We start from the raw sequence: 24,110 nt of genomic DNA, 5'->3' as shown, positions 1-24,110 counted from the left end.
AGATTCATGGAGAGGAACGTGAGTCATTCATTTCTCTTCAACAAATAGGTAACAGAGCCATGATGGGAATTCCCAGCCTGAGCTACAAGGTTTGTGATTTGTCCTGATGAAAGTGTACCTGCTTCCAAACATCAAGGGTCTCAAGTTTCCATTCTTATTCTGCCATTTGGGACCCAGCAGGGAATTAATTTAAAAGGCTTTGGAAACACATCCAGTTAAATAGCATTACTGTCAGATGTACCAGAAGAAATGGATAAGTTCTCAATGTCCTTGTGGCTGGTTGGCTCCATAGGGAGGAAACTCTAAACGGGTCTCCTGCATAAATCTAAGATCTGTTGTTCATCAGAGACAGTGGGATTGCTCACACATATTCATTACCTTTCAGAACTGCCACACAGGCCTTTGTGTGGCCTGTGTACAGCTGAGCCAGCCCTGGTAGCTCTATCCTCATCATAAGATCCGGAGCTAAAGTGTCAGATCTGGTCAGTGCTTTTATTGGGCCCTATTTTACTTCACTCTGAGACATGTTGAGCTGGTGCTATAACAGAATCTGAGGAAGCTCTGTCTCAATAGGGCACTCCCACTGCTGGTGGTACAAAAGTACAGAGAGTTAAGTTCTTTGATGGATAAAACTCAGCCTAAAGAACAGTTAAACTAGATGGTTACTGAGGATCTTTTCACCTCTCAACTCTTGTAAAAACTGAAACTCCAGATGCTTCAGGTACCTCATTTTCAGTCTCCCTCTGGAGCAGATGGGGAAAAAAAAAGATTATTCTCTTTCCACAGTTGAGCAAACAGAGGTTCAGCACATACAATTAGCTTCCTCTGTGACACAGAAGTATCCCAGTGTCACTTTTTTTGTTTTGTTTTGTTTGTTTGTTTATTTTTGGCTGTGTTGGGTCTTCATTGCTGCATGCGGGCTTTCTCTAGTTGCGGCAAGCAGGGGCTACTCTTTGTTGAAGTGCGCAGGCCTGTCATTGTGGTGGCTTCTCTTGTGGCGGAGCACGGGCTCTAGGTGCATGGGCTTCAGTAGTTGTGGTACACAGGTTCAGTAGATGTGGCTCAGGGGCTCTAGAGCGCAGGTTCAGTAGTTGTGGCGCACGGGCTTAGTTGCTCCATGGCATGTGGGATCTTCCCAGACCAGGGCTCGAATCCGTGTCCCCTGCGTTGGCAGGCAGATTCTTAACCACTGCGCCACCAGGGAAGCCCCCTAGAGTCAATGTTAAGAACAAAGCCTCTGGAGTCCTGGACCTCAGTTCACTTTTTCATGTTATCACAGCTCAGGTACTTGATACTTTGGAGAAGAATGAGAGTGATCACACTGTCGTAGTTTATTACAGAGAAAAGGACTGAGCACCCATTGGTGTGCCTGACTTTAACCCATTTTTTGACAAGAGTCACTGGAAGGTTGCAGAACTTAACTCAGACCACAGCCTTGGGACCTGGTTGGAAGACAAACAGGTTGATCTTACTGACTGGACATCTTGGCACAAAAAGAGAACAGCAAGTTCTCAACAGTGTCACACAGGAGAGGAAATAAGGAAATCTGGGGGTTTGCAAGGGAGGAAGATAGACCTTAGTACAGGAATTGTTATCATTTTATACCTTCTCATGTGAAAAGCCAGTGGATAGTGGTCAGGAAATTTTTTGAAGCTGCTTTTATATCCCCACCTGACAGTTGAGTCTTTTCCTTCCACAAATAAAAGATTCAGTATAAAATGCCACCTTGTGTGATGCTGTTCTGTTTCAGGATCGTTCCATTTTGCTGTCTGGAGCCATCTTCTGTTTGTCTTGCAGTGCCAGAGGTAGAAGGGGAAGCGGAGAGTATCAGCTCCCTGTGCTCACAGATCACCAATGCCTTCAGCACACCCTCCGAGGATCCCTTTTCATCCGCCCCAATGACCAAACCAGTGACAGTGGTGGCACCACAGTCTCCTGCCTTTCAAGGTTGGTGCCCACTTAGCCTGCTCACCTGTTCTCTTTGAAACTAGTACTTTTATGACACTGCTCACTAACTATAAGTTGGCATTCTGAGCTTCCCAAGACCTGGTCATACCCACTAATTTCCCTGTTTGATATTATCTCGGAATCGTTAAATTTCCCTATTTGACAGTGTCTTTGTGCTTTGTTCCCCTTCCTGTTTCCTGAGATGTCTGCATTTGTCATTTTGCACGTACCTACCTGTCTTTCATCCCATTCTATCAGGAGCATCTATAGTCCCAACCCACTGCTTTATTTGCTACTTAACTGTTAAGAGTCAGAGTATCCAGCCATTTCTCCAGAAACAGCAGTCATCAGAGTTGGTTCTAGCCTTATGCTTTCTTTAGCACAGTGGTTCTCAACCTGGGGTGATTTTGACCCCTCAGGGAAAATTCGGTATCCATTATCTGGAGGCATTTTTTGGGTTTCACAATGTGGTAGCAGGTGCTTACTGTTGACATCCTGGTAGAGGCCAGGGATGGCAGTAAACATCCTTCAGTGTTGTTTACTGCCACACTGAATAGCCACCTTCACAACAAAGACAATCTGGCCCAAATTATCAGTGGTGCCAAGACTGGACCCATCTAGTCTCTACCCTGTCACAAGAGGCCCATAAAGAAAAAGGTACTTCAGTTCATTTCATTTTCCATAACAAGTATCCTAAAATTAGCCTTTGTGGCATTGAAGAATTAGTAAAAGTTGTTGTTTTCAGAGATACTGAATTAATAGTTGGTATTGACTGAAAGGTCAGCAAAGAGTCTATATAACTTAAATTACAGACTTTTAGAATTTGAGCTCCTGTAGTTGATCTTTCTTCATTTCTTTTGGGAGAGAGCTCAGAAAAAGTTTTCCTGTGGAGACGTTTTTTGCCTGCTCTTATTGAAAAGCTACAACATGCTTTTCCTCTAGGAGGGAGTCTCTTTAAAAAAAAAACAAAAAACCTTAATAGTCATATGCACCAAGTGGCTTTTTATTTCATCTAACAAATATTTATACTACCAATAATAATAGGCACAATTTATTGGGCACTTAGCACAGTGTCTACCACATACATCATGGTAAGGACATACATTTTTTCATCTCATTTAATCCTCACAACAACCCTTTGAGGTAGGCATCACAGATAAGGAAAATGAGGCTCACAGAGGTTAAGTAAATTGCCCAAATCACACAGCCAGGATTTAAACCCAGGTCTTTCTGAATATACTTCCTGTTACAGTCTACTTACTCTGTGCCTATTTACAGGGCAGTGGGTATACAAAACTGAATAGAATATAGTCCTTTCCCTGCCTTTAAGGGAATCTCAGTGTGTGGATAAGCTAGTCTTTTAGGCAAGCCCTGGGTAAATCATACCAATGCCATAAGCATAGTCGCTGAGTCTTAAAGAGGGACTGATTGGTGTAGGGCAGGAGAAGGTGCCTGCTTGTCTGTTCCATATGAAATATAGAGAGCTAGGCTAAGGAATAGAAAGGGATGGAATAGATGTCTGGAGTAAAGGAGCACGGGTTAGGAGATTTTAATAAAGGGAGACAGGAAAGAACAGTAGGTGCCTTGAGATATTACAAACATTACTGAGGGGAAAAAAACCTTTAAAAAAGATGAAATTAATTCTATAGCAAATTAAAAAATTATTAAGCATATGAAAACATATACCAAGTTTGATTTTTCTCATCTGTAATATGGGGGTTTTGAGAGAATTAATTAAGATGATGCACACTAACGTACTATTAGCATAGTGCCTAGCACATAATAAGGACTTATTGTATTTAACCATTGTTGTTATTGTTGGCATAATTTGATCTTTTGGAATAGTGGTAGGAGAAGAAAATACTTTATCTATATCATATGCCGAAGGCTAAGCTGTATCTTAGAATAGTTAGACTTTTTCCTGCTTGAAATACAAAGCAGCTCTGTTCAACTTAATTTGAAATTGTTTTTCTAGTCTTCATTTCCTCTCTCTCCATACACGTATTTTCCTAAAAGAGTCATACGGCTTTATCAGTACACCCATTTTAATTACATCCTCTAATTCCCTCTTTGCCAAAAGGTTTGTGTATCCATTGCAAATGGCATGGTTATCCCAACACCAACTTTTCTGTTTTATGTGTTCCACCAGTATTGCACATTGACCTGACTGACCCAGCTCCAAGGGGCCACCTGTACACCTTGCATGAATTTAACTACATTGGTGTTGTCTGCTCCCATTGTAGCTAATGGCACTGACTCAGCCTTCCATGTGCTTGCTGCTAAGCCAGCCCATACTGCTCTAGCACCCGTAGCAATGCCTGTGCGTGAAACCAACCCTTGGGCCTATGCCCCTGATGCTGCTAACAAGGGAATTGCAGCCACACATTCGGGTAAGGTGACCACAGATGATGGTGAGGATTCTGGGATCAGATAAGTGACCCTTGTTCAAAAATCAGCCATTTAGCTGAGTGGGAACCAGGGAGGAGTCCTTTTAGGAAAAGTATGATCCCTCTTGGAAATAAACTACTACTAAGAAAGGATGGTGTCACAGACATAGAGAACAAACATATGGATACCAAGGGGGCAAGGGGATGAATGGGGAGATAGGGATTGACACATATTTACTACTATGTATAAAGTCGGTAACTAATGAGAACCTACCATATAGCACAGGGAACTCTACTCAGTGCTCTGTGGTGACCTAAATGGGAAGGAAATCCAAAAAAGAGGGGATATATGTATACGTATGGCTGATTCACTTTGCTGTACAGCAGAAAATGACACAGCACTGTAAAGCAACAGTACTCCAGTTAAAAAAAGACAAAAAGAAAGGATGGTTCCTTCAGAGAGGAACTAAAGAGGTTAGGTTGATAGTTCTTAGGACCATAGAACCACCCATAGAGCTGCATAATACCCAGATTCCTGGGCCCCACCTCCAGAGAGCCTGTCCCTGGATGCAGATCCGTGGCCATGCCTGCAGGAAGAGACGACTCTGCCTCTTACAATGGCAGGCCTACAAAAAAGGCTGCAAAAAGCACCTTGGATTTGCTTTTCTATATTTTCTAGTTTTTCTGTAATGAACATTTTAAAAAAACTTAATAACATTAAAGGCAGTTCACCAGGAAGACAACATATGTCTGGAAGCCAGGAAGGGGCCACAAAGTACGGCACCAAGTCGCTGGTTATTTTCTTTTCATTCTGTTAGAGCAGAAGGTAAATTACCTCAGGCCCTTTAGAGTATGTGCAGGCCACAGCAACGGTGGGGACGGGTTCTGATGCCAGCCAGCAGCCTTGGTTCGATGCAGTTGAGCCATATCTAGCAGCTCCTCAGTGTGGCTGAGGTAGCCACATGGTCTCATGGGTTCTCCCTGTCCTACCACAAAACCTGGTAATAGAGACTTTCCTCCCATCTACCAAAACCACAGAATATCCCACTGGGGGGCTTGTTCTACGTTAGGCTCATTCAAATAGCCAAGATTATCCAGTGAAGAAAGAAGCCCCTAATAATTCTGATTCTCTCCTCTCTTCCTCTTGTTGGTTCCAGGGACCGAGTGGGGTCAATCTTCTGGTGCTGTCTCTCCAGGTCTCTTCCAGGCTGGTCACAGACGCACTCCCTCTGAGGCTGACCGCTGGTTGGAAGAGGTGTCCAAGTGCGTCCGGGCTCAGCAGCCCCAGGCCTCAGCTGCCCCTCTGCAGCCAGTTCTCCAACCTCCTCCACCCAGTGCCATCTCCCAGCCAGCGCCACCTTTCCAAGGAAATGCATTCCTCACCTCTCAGCCTGTGCCAGTGGGTGTGGTCCCACCCCTGCAGCCAGCCTTTGTCCCTGCCCAGTCCTATCCTGTGGCTAACGGGATGACCTATCCAGCCCCTAATGTGCCTGTGGTGGGCATCACTCCCTCCCAGATGGTTGCCAACGTGTTTGGCACTGCAGGCCACCCTCAGGCTGCCCAACCCCATCAGTCTCCCAACCTGATCAAGCAGCAGACATTCCCTCAGTACGAGACAAGCAGTGCTACTGCCAGTCCCTTCTTTAAGCCTCCTGCTCAGCACCTCAACGGTTCTGCAGCTTTCAATGGTGTAGACGATGGCAGGTTGGCCTCAGGAGACAAGCACACAGAGGTTCCTGCAGGCACCTGCCCAGTGGATCATTTCGAAGCCCAGTGGGCCGCATTAGAAAGCAAGTCCAAGCAGCGTACTAACCCCTCCCCCACCAACCCTTTCTCCAGTGACTTACAGAAGACTTTTGAAATTGAACTTTAAGCAGTCCTTATGGTTTACGTATTTTGTCTGTACTTAGGCAAGGGCGGAGGGTGGAGGTCAAAGGAGCTAAGGGGACTTTGTGTTCCCAACCAGTACGCTTTTCACTAATCCCAAAGGTCCCCAGGAGCATGTCCAGGCATAGAGTGCTGAAGGGGTGATTGAAAAAAGTGGAGAAAACCATTCCTAGAGAAGAGCTGTCTTGCAGTTAGACTAAAGAATTTAAGGAAATGTTACCCTCTGCCCCCCTCTTCCTCCCTCAGGCCCTCACAAATCTCTGGCAACAGAGAGGCAGAAGTATCTGAACAGGAACCTGTATTCAAAGCACATTTACTGGAATATAAAACACAACGGGAAGCAAAACGATCTCCCTTTGTTTTTCAGGCCATTCACCTGCCTCCTCTCTCAGTACTGGCCTGTCTTAAAGATCAAAAACAAGGTGGCCTGTGCTTGGGCTGGGGACAAGAGGCAGGCTGTGCTGCCAGAATTCCCAGGAGGGCACATCAGGAGCCGCCCAGCAGAGCTATATTTTAGGGGTAAAGTTGAGCTTCCATTTTGAGTAAGAATAAATATTATAAATATATATCAAAAAGCCAAAATCTTTATTTTTATGCATTTAGAATATTTTAAATAGTTCTCACTATTAAAAAGTTGTATGAGTTGTAAGTAATCTTGCCAAAGGTAAAGGGTTAGCTGTAAGAAATTGTACATAAGATTGATTTATCATTATGCCTATTGAAGTAAAAAGAGGAAGGGTTGGAAGTTGCAGACGGGATCCCTAGCTTACTTGGTATCATTTACTGTAAGTAGCACATTGCAACAACAATCATGCTTATGACCAATATAGTCAACTAGGTTGTAGTTTTAAATAAAGAGTGAGCAGTATTGTCCTGGTTTTAAACCTATAAAGAAATTCTAATGTCATTATTTTAATGGAATCAATCTAAATAGAGAATATGTATTTTCTTCTATATATTGCTGCAGTTTCCTTATGTTAATCCTTTACTTTGTTTTAACACTAAGGTGACAATGACATAATCATATCCATAGACAGGAACACAGGTTACTGTGTTGGTTTGTCATGTAGGTCTTGGTGGGTTTTGCTTTAAGTAAGTTTTGTTCCCATGAGTTTTGTGGGGATGGAGGTTCTAGTTTTATTAGCACTGCTTGTGCGTGTGCATGTGGGGGTGTGTGTGTCCATCCCTCTCCCTCCCAGTGAGCAGAACATCCCATTTGCCAGTTGCAGCCACTTGACCTCTGGTGACAACGTGAGATCCCATCTCATTTTTACTTTTGAACGTCGGCCTTACAATCAAATGTAAGTTATATATATTTGTACTGATGAGAATTTATAATCTGCTTTAACAGAAATAAATGTTCGTGGTAGAAGCTTTTGGCCATGAAGGGCTATTCTTTCCCCTTTATTAGCAAGTGAGTTTTGGTTCTTTTTGGTCTTGTCCTCTCTCCATTCTACTGCCGCCACAGATTTCTAGGTTGATGGCTAGAAAATCTTTCACTGGGACTAGTATATTCTTAAAATTCATATTTGTATCCACACTTTAGGCTTTGGTTGTTCCTAAGCGCATCTCTGATGTCAGATTCTTCTTGCTCAAAGTGCAGACTTCAACCTGGCAGCTGGTTAGAGATACAGAACCTCAGCCGACCCCAGACCTAGTCAGGATCTGCATTGTGACGAGATTCACATTCTGAGAAGTTGGGCTGGAGCAGTGATTTCCAACTTTGAATACGTATTAGAATCATCTGGGAGATTTTAAAATCCTCATGCCTGGCCCATACTCCAGACCAATTAAATCAAAATCTCTGGAGAGTAGAACCCCAGGTTCAGTTTTTTAAAAAGCTCCCAGTATGGAAGAAGGTTGAGAACCACCGGTCTAGATTGAGTTTTACTCTCACCTCTAACCTTACCCCACTACTCTGTGACTAGTTCCAAGAACTAACCTACCTCAAACTTACCTTCTGAAGTGTGTCACAAATTTGCCAAATACTAGTTTAACTAAAGAACGGGGGAGTCCAAGAAGGTAGCCCTTATTTTCCAATTTCTACAGCAAAACCAGCCATGGTTAGGGAAAGGGATGCACCTCAATATTTTTTTAAAAATGAAAAAAAGACCTGTGCCACCACATTTCTTTTGTTGAATGAGAGGTAGACCAAGAAGAAGTATCACTCACCCATGATGCAGCTGTTTGTCTTTTCCAGCCAGTGTGTTGGTAATAAAAAAGTCACCTTTCCCTGTAATGCCTGTCTTTCTTGTGTCCCAGAATAACCTCTGTTACTAGGCCCAGCCAGTCCTCTGGAGGATGTGTAGAAGGTTAAAGTGGAAAGAAACTCGGAAACTCACTGAAACCAGGCCTCTTGATTTAGCAGCAAGGAATTAAGAGGCTCCAAGAGAGGAAGAATGACCTCTTCCAACTCAAACCATTTCTGAAACCACTTCCCTGTATTACATTGCCCTCCACTCCATTGGTTCCCCCCCATCCTGCTGGTGCTGTTTTTTATAATAGTGTTTTTGTTTTATTTACTTATTTATTTTTGGCTGAGTTGGATCTTTGTTGCTGCAACACAGGCTTTCTCTAGTTGCAGCGAGCAGGGGCTACTCTCTGTTACGGTGCGTGGGCTTCTCATTGCGGTGGCTTCTCTTGTCGCGGAGCACGGGCTCTAGGCACACGGGCTTCAGTAGTTGTGGCTCGCGGGCTTAGTTGCTCTGCAGCATGTGGGATCTTCCTGGACCAGGGCTCAGACCTGCGTCCCCTGCATTGGCAGGCAGATCCTTAACCACTGCTCCACCAGGGAAGCCCAACAGTCTGCTTTTTATCTGGCAGCAAGTATTTTGCATCAGACATACTGGCTTGAGGAAGAGAGGCTCCTTGGTGGTCACTGCACCGAACAGGCCCACCTGCTCCCTGCAGGTGTGAGACGATCCTCACGGCTTGGCTTTGCATGTCTGCCTCGGGAGGAAGGCTCCATCCAGCCTCTTGATGAAAGGAAGGAGCTTTTCTAGTTCTTTCATACTCAGATAATGATGCAGTGGCTGCTCTTTCATCCCAAATCCCTATACTGGGCCTTTCATTTATATTCCACTTCGTCGACAGTTTTCACAAACATCATGCTATTAATGACCATATGCACAGATGGGATTTGAAGCTGGTTGCTATACTACCTAGAAGGGCGAGAGAGGCTAGAGCAATGAACCGCTGTTTGTTTGGACCCCAGATGAGACCTAGTTCTATCAAAGTATGCTTCCCTGACACAACAGGAGTTAGTGTTCCCGTAGAAGATAGGTATTAACTTTGAGATCATTACACACCTCCCCACACAGCTTTAAATGAAGTGAGAACCCTGGTGGCTTTCTTTAAAACACAGTGAACTGATCCTGTGTAACAAATTTTAGAGGGAAGTTGTTGTAAAGTGAAGGATGTCCTTATCCAGATAGGCGCTTGTGGTACGTCAGAGAAGCAAACACTGCTGGGACTACAGAGGGAGGCTGCCGCTGGTGCTCAACTGCCGGAGCAGCTTTGAAGAGGCCAGTGTCTCCGGAGGAGAACTCCCTTTGCCAGCCAGACAGGGGAGACCGAGAGCCTGTCTTCCCTTCTCCCAGCCCTGTGAGTTGTATCCCTGCTGCCAGATGGGCTGAGCAGGAGGCTAGACCCGGGAACAGCTGGCACAGCAGAAGCTGGAGTAGTACTCATTGCCGCAGAGCCGGGCCTGCAGGATCAAATCACAGTTGGCCAGCTCCGGCTGGTCGATGCACTCCCTGCCAGGGTCCCTCGGCACGGTGGCCAGTGCTGCAAGACAGCGGGGGAGAGAGGGTGGTAAGAAAGCTCTGTGTAGGCTGAGAACTCTCCCCTACTATTTCATTTCATTTTGTTTCCCTGAAAGGAAAGTGCTGTCACTCTGTAACCTTGTGACACCTGTATGTACAGCTATGGGAGGGCTCTCAGTTTCCATTGTCACTGGCCTCACTTCAGCATGCAGTTGTCCTCCCATTCTTTTGCAGCTTCCGCCCAGTGCACAGCCCATCACAGACTCCCAAATATTGACTGCCTGGACGATTAAACATCTCTGGAAGTTAACCCCCTGCCCTGACCATTGAGACCCGAAGAGCTGGACGACACTGTTGCAGCCTGTGGATGGGGCAGAAGAGAGAGCAGGGTCAGCCCTAAGCACAATTGAGTCGGCAAAGGCTGTGTTCTCTTTCACTACTGGTTTCCTCCTACCTCAAAAGTTTTGTGCCTTCAATAGCCCCAGCTTAGTCACTTAGTTCCCCATCTTTCCAATTTTTCCACTTCCCCCGGAGACAGCAAAGAGTATTAGGCAAGGTGACAGGAGGACAGGCTGTGAACGGTGGCACTGACACTACATCGAGCACAAAGTGCTGGTTGCCTCCCCCTCTGAATTTACTGGAAGCTTCAGTATCTTATAAATCCCTGTGAGAGTTTCATCCTGCTGCTTCATCTTAGCACTGAAGTGGCCTTTTCTTTCTGGAAGGGGCTCTTATGACTCAGCTTGGCTTAGGCCTGAGCAGCACCTCCCTGAAGTCACCTCACGGGGCTGGGGATGGCCTACTCCATGCCCTCTCCCCTGCTCCCTCCTAAAATACAACTGAAAGACCATACCTAACAAGTGGACGGCTGTATAAAGTAATACCGATAATACAAGAGTATGAACTACTTACGTTTACATAAAGAGCAAGCCATCTATGCCTATTCTTAAAAATCATAACTTTGGTACCAACTTTATCTCAGCCATTGCAGCCCTTGGACCCATCACGGCCAGAGGTGAGGAGGTGCTGGGCTTGCTGGTGAAGCACGCTGGTTGCCTGGGCGCCATCATGGCTCTGCCACTTCTAGCCGGGGGTCTCTGGGCAAATTAATATTACTTAAGCTCTCTGTTTCTCAGTTTTCTTATCTGAAGTGGAGATAATAATAGCACCTGGGGCACATAGTAACCATGGCTAGAATGTGCGCATGTAACTGTTTTGCCCCATAGCATTCCCATTCACTTAGAGAAGTGTGAGTGACCGTCCCCCGCTATGTTTTAACCCTACGATATTTTCTGTTTCTCACCCTAAACTTTTAGGCAAAAAGCTTGAGAGGTCTTCACAGTAGAAGTATGTCCCTTACACCAGAGTGTGACTAGCTCAAGGCCCCCCACCCTGATTCGAACACTGCAGTTCCAACATGCCACCAAACCACGAATAGGGCACAGTGAGACAGCCTCAAGCAGTGAAATGCTACAAAAAGCTTACATGGGTGACAGCAGATAACATGCAGCCTAATCGATGGAACGAACACTGTTAAAGGAGGGAGGGAGATAGCTTCTCATCAAGAAAGGTCCCCCCCGCCGCCCACACACAAAAAAAGTAAGATTAGCAACGCTCATCTAACGGGGCGGGAGAAAGGCAGCTGGACTGAGGCCATAGTGTCCTATCCAGGAAGGCAGTCACGTCACACCACATCAGGAGCCCCACCAAACTTCAGCATCAACCAAATTTCTAATTACAATTTAGCTTCCCAGGTAGACATGTCTATAGCTAATCACAAACATGCCCGTCTGGATCCTCCTAACAGCTCTCCTTCTCTCATAAATCTGCCTTCTGGCCCTGTCGCAAGTCTCGTAAGTTTGGTAAATACACAGACAAGGATCTATTTGCTGGGCAGGACAGAGGTGAAAAGTGGCCCCTACAGGACGGTGCTTTGGCCAAGGCAACGCCTTCACGCAGGCACGTGCTCCATCACTGAGTCTCTGAGCACCTGGTGATGCCGACACTGCGCTGGGCCCTGGGACGTGTGCGTCCCAGTCGCTGTCTGAAGGAGCTCAGACTGGAAGCCCACTGTCAGTCCCGCTCACTAAGCAACATTTCTACCAGACTTCAACCTTTAGCCTGGCCAATTCCAGCCTCAGCCCCACAGACAGGAGGTAGCCAGGCCTGACCATCCAGGCTGACCAGCACGGAAAGGCCCTGGCAGTTCTCTCCCAGGCTGTTTCAAGCCCCCCATGATAACTGGCCTGCTCCAAGTCACACTACCAGGAACTGGCAAGGTGAGGCAGGATTTGGAGTTGAGTCCCCTGGACTGCAGAGCCTGCCCCCTCCACATTCTGCAGCAGGCAGCCAGCTCTCAAGGACAAGCAGATGCCTGGGGTAGGCCTTCCTTACCCGGCGGGACCACCTTCACCTCGGTGCTGCGGCTGACTGCCTGGCTTCCACGGTAGGCGCTGCATGTGTAGGAGCCCTCGTCCCTGGCCTGCAGGTTGTGGATCAGCAGTGTGCCATCCGGGGACTGGTGGACACGGTGGCCATCGGCCCGCACCGGCAGCCCATTCCTAGTGGGGAGAGGACGCTGGGAGAGCTGTCCAGGCCCTCATTTTCAGGCCCTGGGAAGCTGTGCCAGCCCTCCCGGGGCCAGGGGGAGGTGGTGATCCAAGGCCACTCCAGAGCCAAAGACTCCCTCTTTGCGGCCCCTCACCTTAAGGAAGGGATGGGTCTGGTACCAAGATGATAGACCAGCAATGCCGAAGCAAAATACCTCGGAAGTGAGGTGGACTCACACCAGCTTATCTAAGTGACTGCAGATCTGCCCCTTATCCCCACAGGAGTCTCTCTCTCCCTCTTCGTCCACAGAGGTCCTCTAAGCAGCGGGATGAAGGACACGAGCATCCTGCCTCCAGCGAGGTGGGGCGGGGTGCAGGTGGTAGGGGAGCCTTCCCTAAGGAGGACAGCTGGCCGAGGCCTGACCTGAGGGTGAGGAGGAGCGGCTGGCTGACAGGAGGACACGGGGACCCGGGGGTTTGAAGGAAGGCCATGGCCGCAGCGAGGAGAGTGGGCGTGGGAGGAAGTGCGCACGGCTCCTGTCAGGAGTCCGGACCAGATCCTGGGGGTAAGCGAGGGGTGTGAGCTGAGCAGGACTGACAACGCCACGTGTGCTTGGAAAGGATCACCAACCGCAGCGTGGGGCAGGGACAAGCCCGAGGGCAGAGGCCAGGTGAGTGGCTGCCGCAGGTGTGCACACAGGTTGACGAGACAGACAGTAAAGCAAAGGGACCTGGGTGAGGGTCAGAGGTGGGGGAGAAGAAGAGATCAAGGGTAGCAGGTTCCTAGCTTGGTTACTGGGCAGTGGTGGTGCACCTCCACCGTGGGGAGACCCAGGGCAGGATGAGGAGTGAATGGTGAGGTTATTTTCCCCCATTTCGCAGTTCGGGTGCTCTGAGACACCAGGAGCCATCAGGTTTGAGGTCTGGACCCAGGTAGTGTCTCAGCACTGATGGTCCTGGAAACTTCATGTCTACAGGGCTACCCAAGGTGAAGTTAGAGAAAAGCCGAGGACCGAGGACCAAGGACAGACCTCAAGGTACACCAGCCTCTCAGAGAGAGGGATGTGATGAGCGGGCCAGGAAAACAGAAGCTGCAGCCGGAGAAGCAGGAAGGAGACTGCAGGTCATGTGGGACTGAGTCTGTTCAAGGACTGAGGAACAGGGAGGTACTGGTGACCTCGGTCAGGGCAGTGTCCCTGGCATGGGGGTGCGGGGGTGGAGGAGAGGCCCCGGGGCAAGGGCTGAGCTGCCAGCAGGGAGGTGAGCAGACCAAGATAATGTGAACAGCCGTGCATGAAGGGGACGCAATATAGGACCCCACTGCAGGGAAACACTGGGTCAGAGGAGGGTGTGTTTATGTTTGTTTGTTTTGAAGAGGGGTGTCCTGAGCATGTTTGCTGCTGGGAAGCTCCAGGCCTGATAGGATAATCACAGCCACAGCTGATCAGGGCAGGGCCGGCTGAGGGCACCAGCTGAGAAGCCTGCAGAGGCTCCCACCACCTTCCCTGGCATCAAGGCCACAGAGAGGCAGCTGACCTCCGTGCCCCTCACCGTTCCTGCCAGTGTGCAGGCCCATTCCCATCCTGGCATCATCGCTCCAATACTCACCCTTGAGGCTTGACCAAGAACATCCTTCCCTTCATCCATTCTCCCAGACAGGAGACAGCCTCACCCCACTGTACACAGACGCACTTAAGGCAAACCTCTGGAGCCTGGGGGACACTGGGCCATCTCCTGCCTGGGAGTTTTTGGGGGACTCAGATTACCCCAGGATCCCCAGAGCCTAGCCTAGTCCTGACATACTGCAAGGAGGAAGTGGGCAAAAAAACGCTGAATGAATAAAAGACCAACAGATTTGGGGTAAAAGACGACTGAAGTCCTCAAAGCTGTGTGCAGCCCAGGGTTTCTCAACGCCAGTGGAGATTCTGTCACCCAGGAGACATTTGGCAACATCTGGAGACTTTTTATTGCCATGACTTGGGAGGGAGTGCCACTGGCATCCGGCAGGTAGATGGCCTGGACACTGCTAGACGTCCTCCAGTGCACCCCAACAGACGAACGTGTCAGCCCAAAATCTCAACAGTGCCGAGGTTGAGAAACCCGGGGTAGCCCGACCAACAGAAAAGAGCAGTCCCAGGGGGCTTCCGGGCGTCGGTATGAGGGCGCTGTGGCCCCTTCCCTGACACCAGGCCGGGAGGCAGGAGTGGAAGAATAAGGGGAGGGGGCAGTGGTGACCGCAGCATCCCGCAGGAAGGTGCACCCCCTCTGTCTGGGCTGTACCACCTCAGGTACGAGGGCCCGAGGGCCAGGCCTGCCTGGAGCAGAGCCTTACCTGGACCATCTGATGTTCACGCTTTCGCCCGCCACCGCACACAGCAGCCTGGCCGTGTCACCTTCTGGCACCATCACCGTAGAGGGCAGCCCTGTGATTGTCAGCTCCCCTGGGCCCAAGGAGGGGGCACTGTCAGCCACCACGCCCATCCTGGCCCACCTGACCTCAGAGGCCACCGGCCACACTCACCCTCCCGCCCGGGACTGCCGCCTTACCCAGAACTCTGAGCTGGACCCAGCGCTGGTCTCGGTCCTGCCCGTTGACTGCAACACAGGTATAGACGCCTCCATCTTCCACAGCCAAGCGGCTGATGACCAGGGAGCCGTCGGACTGCAGCTGGTGTCTGGGGGCCAAGCACAATCAGGTGTCCCCACCCCAACGTGCCCGGCAGGGGGCAGGAGCGGCAGGATCTTCCCTCCCCCGGTGAGAGGCTGAGCAGCCCCTGCTGTCACTGGGATCTGACCAAGGGCCAGTAGGCCTCCGGCCCTCAGGCCCTCCAGCTGCTGGCACTCTCCTTAAAGATGCCTGACTTTAGAGCCTGAATAAACAAGTCAAGTTTTCTGATACAAAATAATTCTGGTTTGGGTTTCTAGTTTTTGCTACACTTGTTTACTAGGCTCGGCTCTGGTTCTACCACTTAGGAGCTGTGTGGTGTTCAGCTTGTGCATGTCAAATGGGGATGAACTAGCACCCACCTATTTGGTCTCCTCTGCAGGTCATAGGAGGAGAAAAGCCTCACCTCCGAACGGGCCCAGTAAACGTGAGCCCTTGGGATTACGGCCAGAAGTGTGTCCGCCTCTGTTTCCTCGCTCAGCTGTCACCTCTGTTAGCAGGCCCTTACTTCTGTCCGCTAACCACAGTCCAGAAAGGCCCAGAGACCCAAATGCGGTCTGCCCGAGGAGCCCGACGCCACAGCTCCAACCCTCAAGGGGCCCTGGGGTCCTCCTCAGGACCAGGGGGCACCTGCAGCTCCCTCCCCCAGTGGGGGTGCGGCTGGAGGCCGGCCAGGCGGGAGGGGAAAGGAGCTGAACGAACCTGGGAGAAGAGAGGGGCTGCCCATCTCTCTGCCACTCGACGCTTGTGGGTGGGAAGCCCTCAGCACGACAGGTCAGCCGGATCTGCTGGCCTGGATGGGCGTCCACCACCCCAGGCTGGTGCCGGTCCAGACGCAGCCTGCAGAGCAAGCACCCCACGGCCGTGAGGGGGTCCTTGCAGCTGCCTCTCCCCCACTCCCACCCACGTCAGGGGACGGGACCTCCGCACAGCCTCGTGGGCCCCTTGCCCCTCTCCAGCCAGATTCCGCTTCCCAACATCACCCCTTTGTTCCGGTTGGGACATCTTGGACCAGGTCTAAAAGACACCTGTGGCTTATCTCACCTCCCCACCCAGAACCTCCGACTGTCCCCCGCCCGCCTGACCTGCGCGTCTGCCTCCAGGTCCTTGACTTGGGCACCCCCAGCTCTCTGCGTCCCCTCCGTAAACTGCCCTTCTTCAAGGCCTTCTCAGGCCCTCTAGCTGCCGGTGTCCTCCCCTCCCTTGGCTCCTGAGGCCTGGGCCAGGCCCGGGCTCCGTTCCCCACGACTCAGGGTGGTGGGCGGGGTCCCCTTCCTCCTCCAGAAGCTGAGCTCCGGGAGCCATGCTTCCCCAGCCCTCCCCTCACAGAGCCCTGAGCAGGCACCAGCAAGCCCGCTCACAGCACACGCTGGCCTGGGACCACCCACCCTCCCCCTGCTCTCCCCAAGACCTCCCCTAACCCCGGCCTCAGTGGGGCAGACCAAGAGCGGGACAGCACTGCACACTGTTACCTGCTCGTGGGCCATGGGTGTGAGGAGGAGACGGCCCCCCGGCCCCCAGAACCGCCCCCTAGGCTGGGGTCCCGAGGACTGTGGCCCTGGGCTGGGTCCCTGGCCTGAGGGAAGTGCCTTGGTTCAGCCTCAGGAATCACGGCCACGTCACCCCCTGTCATGAGGCAAGGAGAAGCAAGGGGTGAGCTGTGGGGAGAAGGGGGTGGAAGGAAGGGTGGGCCATGGGGCTTGCAGGGAACCAATGGAGAAATGAGGGCCACGAGGGGCAACACATCCGCCCCAGCCCAGCTGGAGCATGTGGTCCCTGCCACCAGGAGGCCTTGGCCCAAGGAAACACTAGTCCTCCAGTGTCGAGGCCCCCCGGCCCAGGCCCTCCCGGCCAGTACCCCACCCCGGGGCCCGTGAGACCCACTGCGGGGGGGTGGGGACAGAGACCTGTGATGCGAAGCTGGATCTTCTGAGAGCCACGGTCTGGCCTGGTGCTGCCACAGCTGTAGGTGCCAGTGTCCTCTGCCCGCAGGGGGCTGATGACCAGGGAGCCATCGGGCTGCAGCTGGTGCCTGAATGAAGAGAGGGCGCTTGAGCTCCGGGCTCCTGAGGCAACGATGAGCCTGGCTCCTGTAAGAGGCGCCGTCGCCCCACACTCACCCGCCCGTCCCAGGAGATCAGAGGGGCTGTGCAGGCTGCACACACACCTGGCAGAGGAGATAGGCCGCCCGTCTTTCTGCCACCTGGCGTGGGGGTCCAGGGAGCTGTCATCTGGGCAGAAGAGCCGCACCAGCTGCCCCAGGGCCACCTGTACCAGGGAGAGCTCCGAGCCTGCCAGGGTGATCCTGGAAAGGTGGGAGGGAGGGTCTGCATGAGTGCCGGGACCAGGGACTTCACCACACAGAAAGCTTGGTGTCCATCCCGTCCTGGGCACCGGTGGGGCCAGAGGGTCGCAGGGGAAGCCAAGCTCCAGAAGCCCGAGGACTCAGGAATCCACCCCCCCCCCCAATATCCCCAGGCGTTGCTCCCTCAACCTGTTCCTGCCAGAGCACAGAATAGGCACAGAGCCCAGGGAATGGAGAGGCTGGGAGAGAAGCAACACCAGGTTCCCACGGGGAGCTAAACACATGCCTGATCCCTTTGGAATTCAAAGTTTTATTTATTTTGTTTTTAATCTTCCCAAATCTCATTAATATGACAGTCACAAGACTAACAACAAATGAGACCCACATTAAACCTATGAGATCACATCACCATTTTACAGGGCAAGAAACTGAGGCTTCGAGAATTTGGATGACTTGCCAAAGGTCATGAAGCTTATAACCTAGGCCTCAACTAGACAGGCCCTGGGCTATACCGGCAAGATCTGCTGGAGAGTCTAGGCACCACCATCCACCGATTGCCTGACCCTAAGCAAGTCTCATATCTCCAAAGCCTGAGCTTCCCCATCTGTAGAATGATGGTAGCAAGGCCCTCCAGTCTGGGCTGTTTGGAAGATTCCAGGTTAGGGATGGAGGGGGGCCCAGTTGACCTCAGGGTTTTAGCTCCAAACGCCTCAGCCCTTGGGCCTGGGTCCCTAATCCCCCATCCCACCTGGGGAAGATGGGCCTCACCTGTAGGAGGAGCTGTGGGAAGGTGGCACTGGTGGTCCTGCGTCTCCGCCCAGTCCAGCAGCACTGGGCCCAAGGTCCTGGCCCTGCGGCCCTTCTCCAAAGGCCTGTCTGTGGTCCACGGCCCCCGGCCCAGGCTCTTGATCTTGCCTCCAGAGGCCACCGGAAGGCAAGGGCTTTCTCTGGACAACAGGCCCCGTCCCGTGCCGGCTGGCCTCCTGCTGGTCCCCAGGACCGCTGCCGCCACTGTCTCTATGGGTGCTTTGGCCAGAGGCCCCGGGGTCTTGTCGGCGGGGCCCATGTTGGGGTCCCCGGCAGCTGCTCACACACTCCTCCTCTGAGGCAAAGTTATTGGCGTTGCCGTGGCAGCCACCATACCAGAAACGGTTACACTGGCCCACGGAGGCGATGAAGTACCAGCGGGCGGCCCAGTCCGTGCAGGAGCCATGGGCGCTGGGCAGTAGGCACCGCACAGGGTACACTGAGGGGGCAGGGAGGACGCAGGTCACTGAGACCCAGTAACGAAGCTGCAAACGCTGCCCAGGATGTAGGAGTGAGGCCCTTCCCAGGGTACGGAGCACATCTACACTGGGCCCCTGACCAGCCCTGGGGACCTGCCCTGGGCTGGGAACCCAGCAGCCTCCACAATCATCCCCGTCCACCTCCACCCCCAGAACTAGAGCCGTCCAAAGGTCAGGGCCATGAGCTCCCCGGACAGGCTCCCTCGTGCTCTTCCCCACCTGACCCAGGCCCCAAGGGCGCACACAGAGCAACCCCAGGGCCAAACCTTGCTGTGCTCAGCTCACAATGAGGACCCAGCCCTGAGCCCCCAAAGGCCTGTGAAGATGCCCAGTGAGGGGCCCACCCTTGTTCCCAGGGCCCTTCACCAGCTCTGAATCTTCTCCAGCCCCCAGCCTGCCCATAATCATCACCCTCCTCCCAGGCACAGCCTGCTCCCTCTCCGCATTCAGACGTGACCACGCTGGCCCCTGCTTAAAGCCCATCCAGGTGCCCAGCCCCCTGCAGACTCAGCCCACCAGCCCACCTGGCTTCCAACGTCCCTGTGATGGTCCCCATCATTCCACCCATGCACCCGCCTCACAGCCCTCCTTCCAGGACTCATCCCAGGCAGGGTGGGGACACCCCATCCATCCCAGCCCTGACCTCCCTGTCTCTGGAGGGGGCTGAGCCCCGGGGGCAGCACAGCCTTCCTTCTCTGTGGAATCCCCACTGACAACTCTCCCCAACTCCCTCAAGCAACCAGGCGGCGACAAGTGCAAACTGTTGGACACGATAATAATCTCGCACTGTTCTCTGGCCCGGCACCTAGTAGGTGATCAGTAAGTATTTGTGGGAGAAAAGAGCAATAACCAAGGCAGTAGGAAGGTTCTCGGCTCTGGGTGGGGTGGCGAGCACAGTGGGACCAGAGCCTACCCACCAGGAAGGACAAGAAGGGGCATCCACTCACTGTAGCTGGGCTGGCCCACACAGCCTTCCCCAAGAGGGCCCACCGCAGAGGCCATGTTGTCGTAGCAACAGCCGAACTGGGAGACCCGGCACTCACTGGGCTCATTCTGCTGGGCCTGGGGAGGAAGCCCAAGGTTGGGAAGTTGGAAATAAGTCTGGCTCTTGGCGGGAACTCTAGGCTGCCAGGTAGAGGATGGCAGGAAGAGGGACAGAACTGTGAACGCACGGAGCATAACCCCAGCCCTGGGGGCAGATCAGAGGCCAGGAGAATGTTAGCTGAACCCCCCAGCTCCAGCCCAGGCCTGTCGCTGAAGCCCTATGCCCTCCAGAGGATGGTCCAGTCCAGCCGGCTTCAGGGACCTCCTTTCTGCAAGGCTAAAGCTGCAGAGCCTGGGTCGCAGTGGCTCTGAGCAGGCTCGGGGGCTGGACTCCTGCCCCTCACGTGACCAGACACTTACCGTGGAAGCCACCTCTCTCGACTGTGGCCTGCTCCCGGTGTTGCTGCGTCCATAAGAGCTCGCACAGCCAGCCTGATGGGGCCCCTCGGCCACAGACACCCCGTCAGGACAGCACCCGAACCTAGACAGACATCACACAGCCCTCCCCTCACCACCCAGCCCTGACCCCCACCCCTACCAGGGACCCTGAGCTTCCTGCATCCCAGGATCCGGGCTCCGAGGCTCCCTGAGCCAGGGGCTGACCGGGTGAAGATCCGCGTGGGAGACGGGTTTGTGAACCCCAGTCTCTGCCATGTCCACTGGCCGCTTAGAGGCTCCCAGTGAGGGCGACAGGAAAACAATACGCAGAGCTGAACCCTTAATAACTGAGAGATCTTCAACTCACACAGCCCACCACAAAGCCGAGGAGGGGGAAATGCACCTGAACCTGCCCAGACACCAGGTTCCCAGGGAGTTTTTACAAAATGTCAGCAGTTGGGCGATGGGGCAGAAGAGGGTGTCAGAGGAGCCCACCACTTATTTCACCTCCACCAACCAGGAGCTGGGAAGGAAGGTGAAAGAAGGAACATATCAAAGCACCTTCTATGTGCCAGGCACCATGTGATTCGTTTCAGCCTCACAGGAACCCCAGTCAGTGGCTGTCATTGTTCCCAATTCTCAGCAGAGGAAGCCAAGATCAAAGAGGTTAATAACTTGCCCCAAGTCACCCAGCACGCAACCGGTAAGTGGCTGAGCTGAGAATCACCCCCAGGCTGCTGGGCGCCGAATCTCAGCCCTTAGCACCACAGCCTCTGAGGGACTGGGGGCCTGGTTTGGATCGGAGAGCTAGAATCATAGCCCACTTGCCTTCCCAGAGCCTCAGGCTACATCTCAACAGGCTGACTTCTGCAGAGAAAGCAGGGGGTTTTGCCCACAGCCAGCACGTTAAGGAGCTCAGCGAGAGGAACCCAAGCCCTCGGTTTTGCGCTACCAGGGCAGCTCAGCCTGGAGCTCTGCTAGGCCACCCCACGCCCTCTCCGAGCAGAGACACTGCCCGTGCATCAGACACACGCCCTGAACACACACCTTCCCTCTTCGACCTGGGGAGAAGGAAGAGGCACCCACCTGCTCTGCTGACATGAGGCCCCCGGGCAGCCTTGCCACTGTGGCCCAAGAGACGCAGTGTGGCCATCGGGGCAGCACCCATGGGGGCTGTGTCTGCAGTCACGGGGCCCCAAGCCAGACCGCAGGGGCTGCCGGTGTGAGGAATGCCGCAGAGATGGGGCTGGGCCCGGGGCTGGCAGGTGTGGGCTCTGGTCGCCTCTGGGGTTACCCCGAGCTGAGGGTTGCTCCTGGGGTGCCCACCACTGGTCTCTGAAATCTAGAGAGAAGAGGAAGCAAAGGTCATGTGATGTCTCCACCTGGCTCCTCACCCTCCATCTGTGTCCGCATCAGACCCACCTCTCCCCATCCCCCCAAACCACCTGCCGCCACCCTCAACCTCCACCTCAAGGGCCCGGGGCTGGGGGCTTCCACTGAGCTTCTCACCTGAGGTGGGGGCCTCCCGTGGGCCCAGAGACATCCACGGGTCCCTGGGGCTGGTGTGCATGTCCTGCATGCTGGGGACTTCTGCAGGGAGCCGGGGCAGTCAGGGTGCAGAGGGAAGGCCACCCCCACCAACATCTGCTCCCACCCCACTACTCAGGCAGGACCTGGGGAACCCAGGACAGTAGAAGGAAAAAGCAGCAGACTTGTGTTTTTATAAACACACTTCCCAGGTTTCAAGAGAGTCTTTGATTGCATAGAAAATGCTCATGTTACGTGTTCAGCAAAAGGAAAAGCCACATGTAAAATTAGCGTTTATGTTTGATTCCAATGGCATAAAGCAAAAAATCATACACATTTTTAATTGAACTGATGAAAAGATAAACAATCCAGTTTTAAAATGGGCAAGGAACTTGAACATATGCTCCTCCAAAGAAGACACACAGATGCCAACAAGCACATGAAAAGATGCTCTACATCATCAGTCATTAAGGAAACGCAAATCAGAGCCATAAGGAGACACCACTTCGTATGCACTAGGATGACTCTAATCAGAAAAGACTGAAATAACAAGTGTCGGCGAGGATGCGGACAAACTGGAAACCCATGCACTGTTGGTGGGAATGTAAAATGGTGCAACACTGTGGAAACAGCCCGGCAGTTCCTCACACACACACACACACACACACACACACACACACACACACACACACACACAGAAACTCCTACATGAATATGTTCATAGCAGCATTATTCATTATGGCCAAAGGGTGAAAACAACCCAAATATCCATCAGCAGACACATGGATAAACAAATCGGGTACATCCATATAACTGAATGCGATTTAGCCGTAACAAGGAATGAAGTGCTGATGTATGCCACAACTTGGATGAACCTCAAAAACATTCCGCTAAGTGAAAGAAGCCAGATGCAAAAGGTCTGCTCTTCCTTTTATCTGATATTATCTAGAATTGGCAAATCCATAGAGACAGAGAGCAGGTCAGGTGACCAGGGAAGGGGACTAGGGTTAATGGGGAGTGATTACTTGATGGGTACAGGGTGCTTATATGGGTGATGAAAATTTTTGAACCTAGAGAGTTGGTCGTTGTACAACATTGTGAACACAACAAATAAGAGCACACTGTCAACTTGGACTTCCCTCGTGGTGCAGTGGTTAAGAATCTGCCTGCCAATGCAGGGGACACGGGTTCGAGCCCTGGTCCGGGAAGATCCCACATGCCGCGGAGCAACTAAGCCCGTGCACCACAACTACTGAGCCTGCGCGCCTAGAGCCCGTGCTCCGCAAAAAGAGAAGCCACCGCGGTGAGAAGCCCGCGCACCGCAACGAAGAGCAGCCCCCGCTCGCCTCAACTAGAGAAAGCCCACGCACAGCAACGAAGACCCAGTGCAGCCAAAATAAATAAATAAATAAAAACAGCACACTGTATACTTTAAAGTGGTTAACTGTGTTGATTTTCACGTCAATTTTTAAAAATCCATATTAAAAACAATTGGATTAATAGATGAAGGGATAGAGAGTAGATGATGAAAAAGTAATTACAACAAAATATTAATTGTGAACTTGATGGTGGACACGTGGCTGCTCACCACACAGCTCTTCAACTTTCCTGTGTGATCCAAATTCCTCATCGTCTCTTGTCCAGCTTAGTGAACTTACTAAAACCCACAAACTGTACCATTAGCATGGGTGAATTTTACGCTGTATGATGTTTAACCACCTCAATATTAAGTTCTTAAAAAGATTTTCATCACAAAATATTAGAGAAAAAATGCAAAAGGCTGAGTAGATAAGATTAGGATAATAGGAATTTTTAAAAATGATACCCAAAAGAATAGTAGCAGGACACCCCCAAAATGCTCACAGTGACTGTGAAACAGACTCACAGAGAACAGACGTGTGGCTGCCAAGGGGGAGGGGGGTGGGGGAGGGGTAGATGGGGAGTTTGGGATTAGCAGGTGCAAACTATTTCATAGAGGATGGATAAACGACAAGGTCCTACTGTATAGCACAGGGAACTATATACAATATCCTGAGATAAACCATAATGGAAAACAACATATATACTTATACACATGCATATATATATAAAACTGGGGACTTCCCTGCTGGTCTAGTGGTAAAGAACCCGCCTTACAATGCAGGGGATGCGGTTTTGATCCCTGGTCAGGGAACTGGGATCCCACATGCCACGGGGCAACTAAGCCTGCGTGCCACAACTACTGAGCTTGCGCGCCTCAACTAGAGCCTGCGTGCCACAAGCCACAGAGTCCACGCACTCTGGAACCCACGCCACAACTAGAGAAGCCCAGGCGCCGCAACGAAAGATCCCGCATGACTCAACGAAGATCCCACATGCCGCAACTAAGAAC

At 51.9% G+C, this 24,110-nt stretch overlaps 2 protein-coding genes across 30 annotated transcripts in view; one reads left to right on the top strand and one right to left on the bottom strand.

Annotated features, from left to right (window-relative positions):
* NUMB (NUMB endocytic adaptor protein) overlaps window positions 1-7,593 on the top strand; it is a 182,544-nt gene extending 174,951 nt beyond the window's left edge. For 10 of the 14 annotated variants that reach the window (XM_033438274.2, XM_033438310.2, XM_033438095.2 and 7 more), the window contains 3 exons: window positions 1,798-1,947; window positions 4,191-4,337; window positions 5,492-7,593. In XM_033438274.2, the coding sequence (XP_033294165.1) occupies window positions 1,798-1,947; window positions 4,191-4,337; window positions 5,492-6,207 (1,013 nt within the window). In that variant the 3' untranslated portion in view covers window positions 6,208-7,593. The remainder of the gene's footprint in view (window positions 1-1,797; window positions 1,948-4,190; window positions 4,338-5,491) is intronic. The other 4 variants (XM_033438613.2, XM_033438671.2, XM_033438559.2 and 1 more) reach the window with 1 other exon arrangement.
* The window catches only part of PAPLN (papilin, proteoglycan like sulfated glycoprotein), a 62,392-nt gene that overhangs the window by 19,844 nt on the left and 18,438 nt on the right, over window positions 1-24,110 (bottom strand). For 10 of the 16 annotated variants that reach the window (XR_007475834.1, XR_004486131.2, XR_004486146.2 and 7 more), the window contains exons 18-29: window positions 21,722-21,802; window positions 21,299-21,554; window positions 20,195-20,315; window positions 19,738-19,852; window positions 18,273-18,750; window positions 17,367-17,504; window positions 17,107-17,231; window positions 16,672-16,825; window positions 15,902-16,039; window positions 15,082-15,209; window positions 14,867-14,975; window positions 12,380-12,546 (exon numbers count right to left, since the gene is read on the bottom strand). Coding sequence is in view for 3 of the 16 variants with exons in the window: in XM_033437809.2 (XP_033293700.1) it covers window positions 12,380-12,546; window positions 14,867-14,975; window positions 15,082-15,209; window positions 15,902-16,039; window positions 16,672-16,825; window positions 17,107-17,231; window positions 17,367-17,504; window positions 18,273-18,750; window positions 19,738-19,852; window positions 20,195-20,315; window positions 21,299-21,554; window positions 21,722-21,802 (2,010 nt within the window). In the remaining 13 variants the exon portion in view is untranslated. Of the gene's footprint in view, window positions 1-2,926; window positions 10,008-10,897; window positions 11,155-12,379; window positions 12,547-14,866; window positions 14,976-15,081; window positions 15,210-15,901; window positions 16,040-16,671; window positions 16,826-17,106; window positions 17,232-17,366; window positions 17,505-18,272; window positions 18,751-19,737; window positions 19,853-20,194; window positions 20,316-21,298; window positions 21,555-21,721; window positions 21,803-24,110 lie in introns of those variants that run through there. The other 6 variants (XR_007475838.1, XR_004486209.2, XR_004486183.2 and 3 more) reach the window with 5 other exon arrangements.

This window comes from Orcinus orca, chromosome 2 (assembly GCF_937001465.1).
Source record: "Orcinus orca chromosome 2, mOrcOrc1.1, whole genome shotgun sequence".
Classification (NCBI taxonomy): domain Eukaryota; kingdom Metazoa; phylum Chordata; class Mammalia; order Artiodactyla; family Delphinidae; genus Orcinus; species Orcinus orca.
Note: the sequence above shows the minus strand (reverse complement) of the source record. Positions and strands in the feature narration are given on the sequence as shown.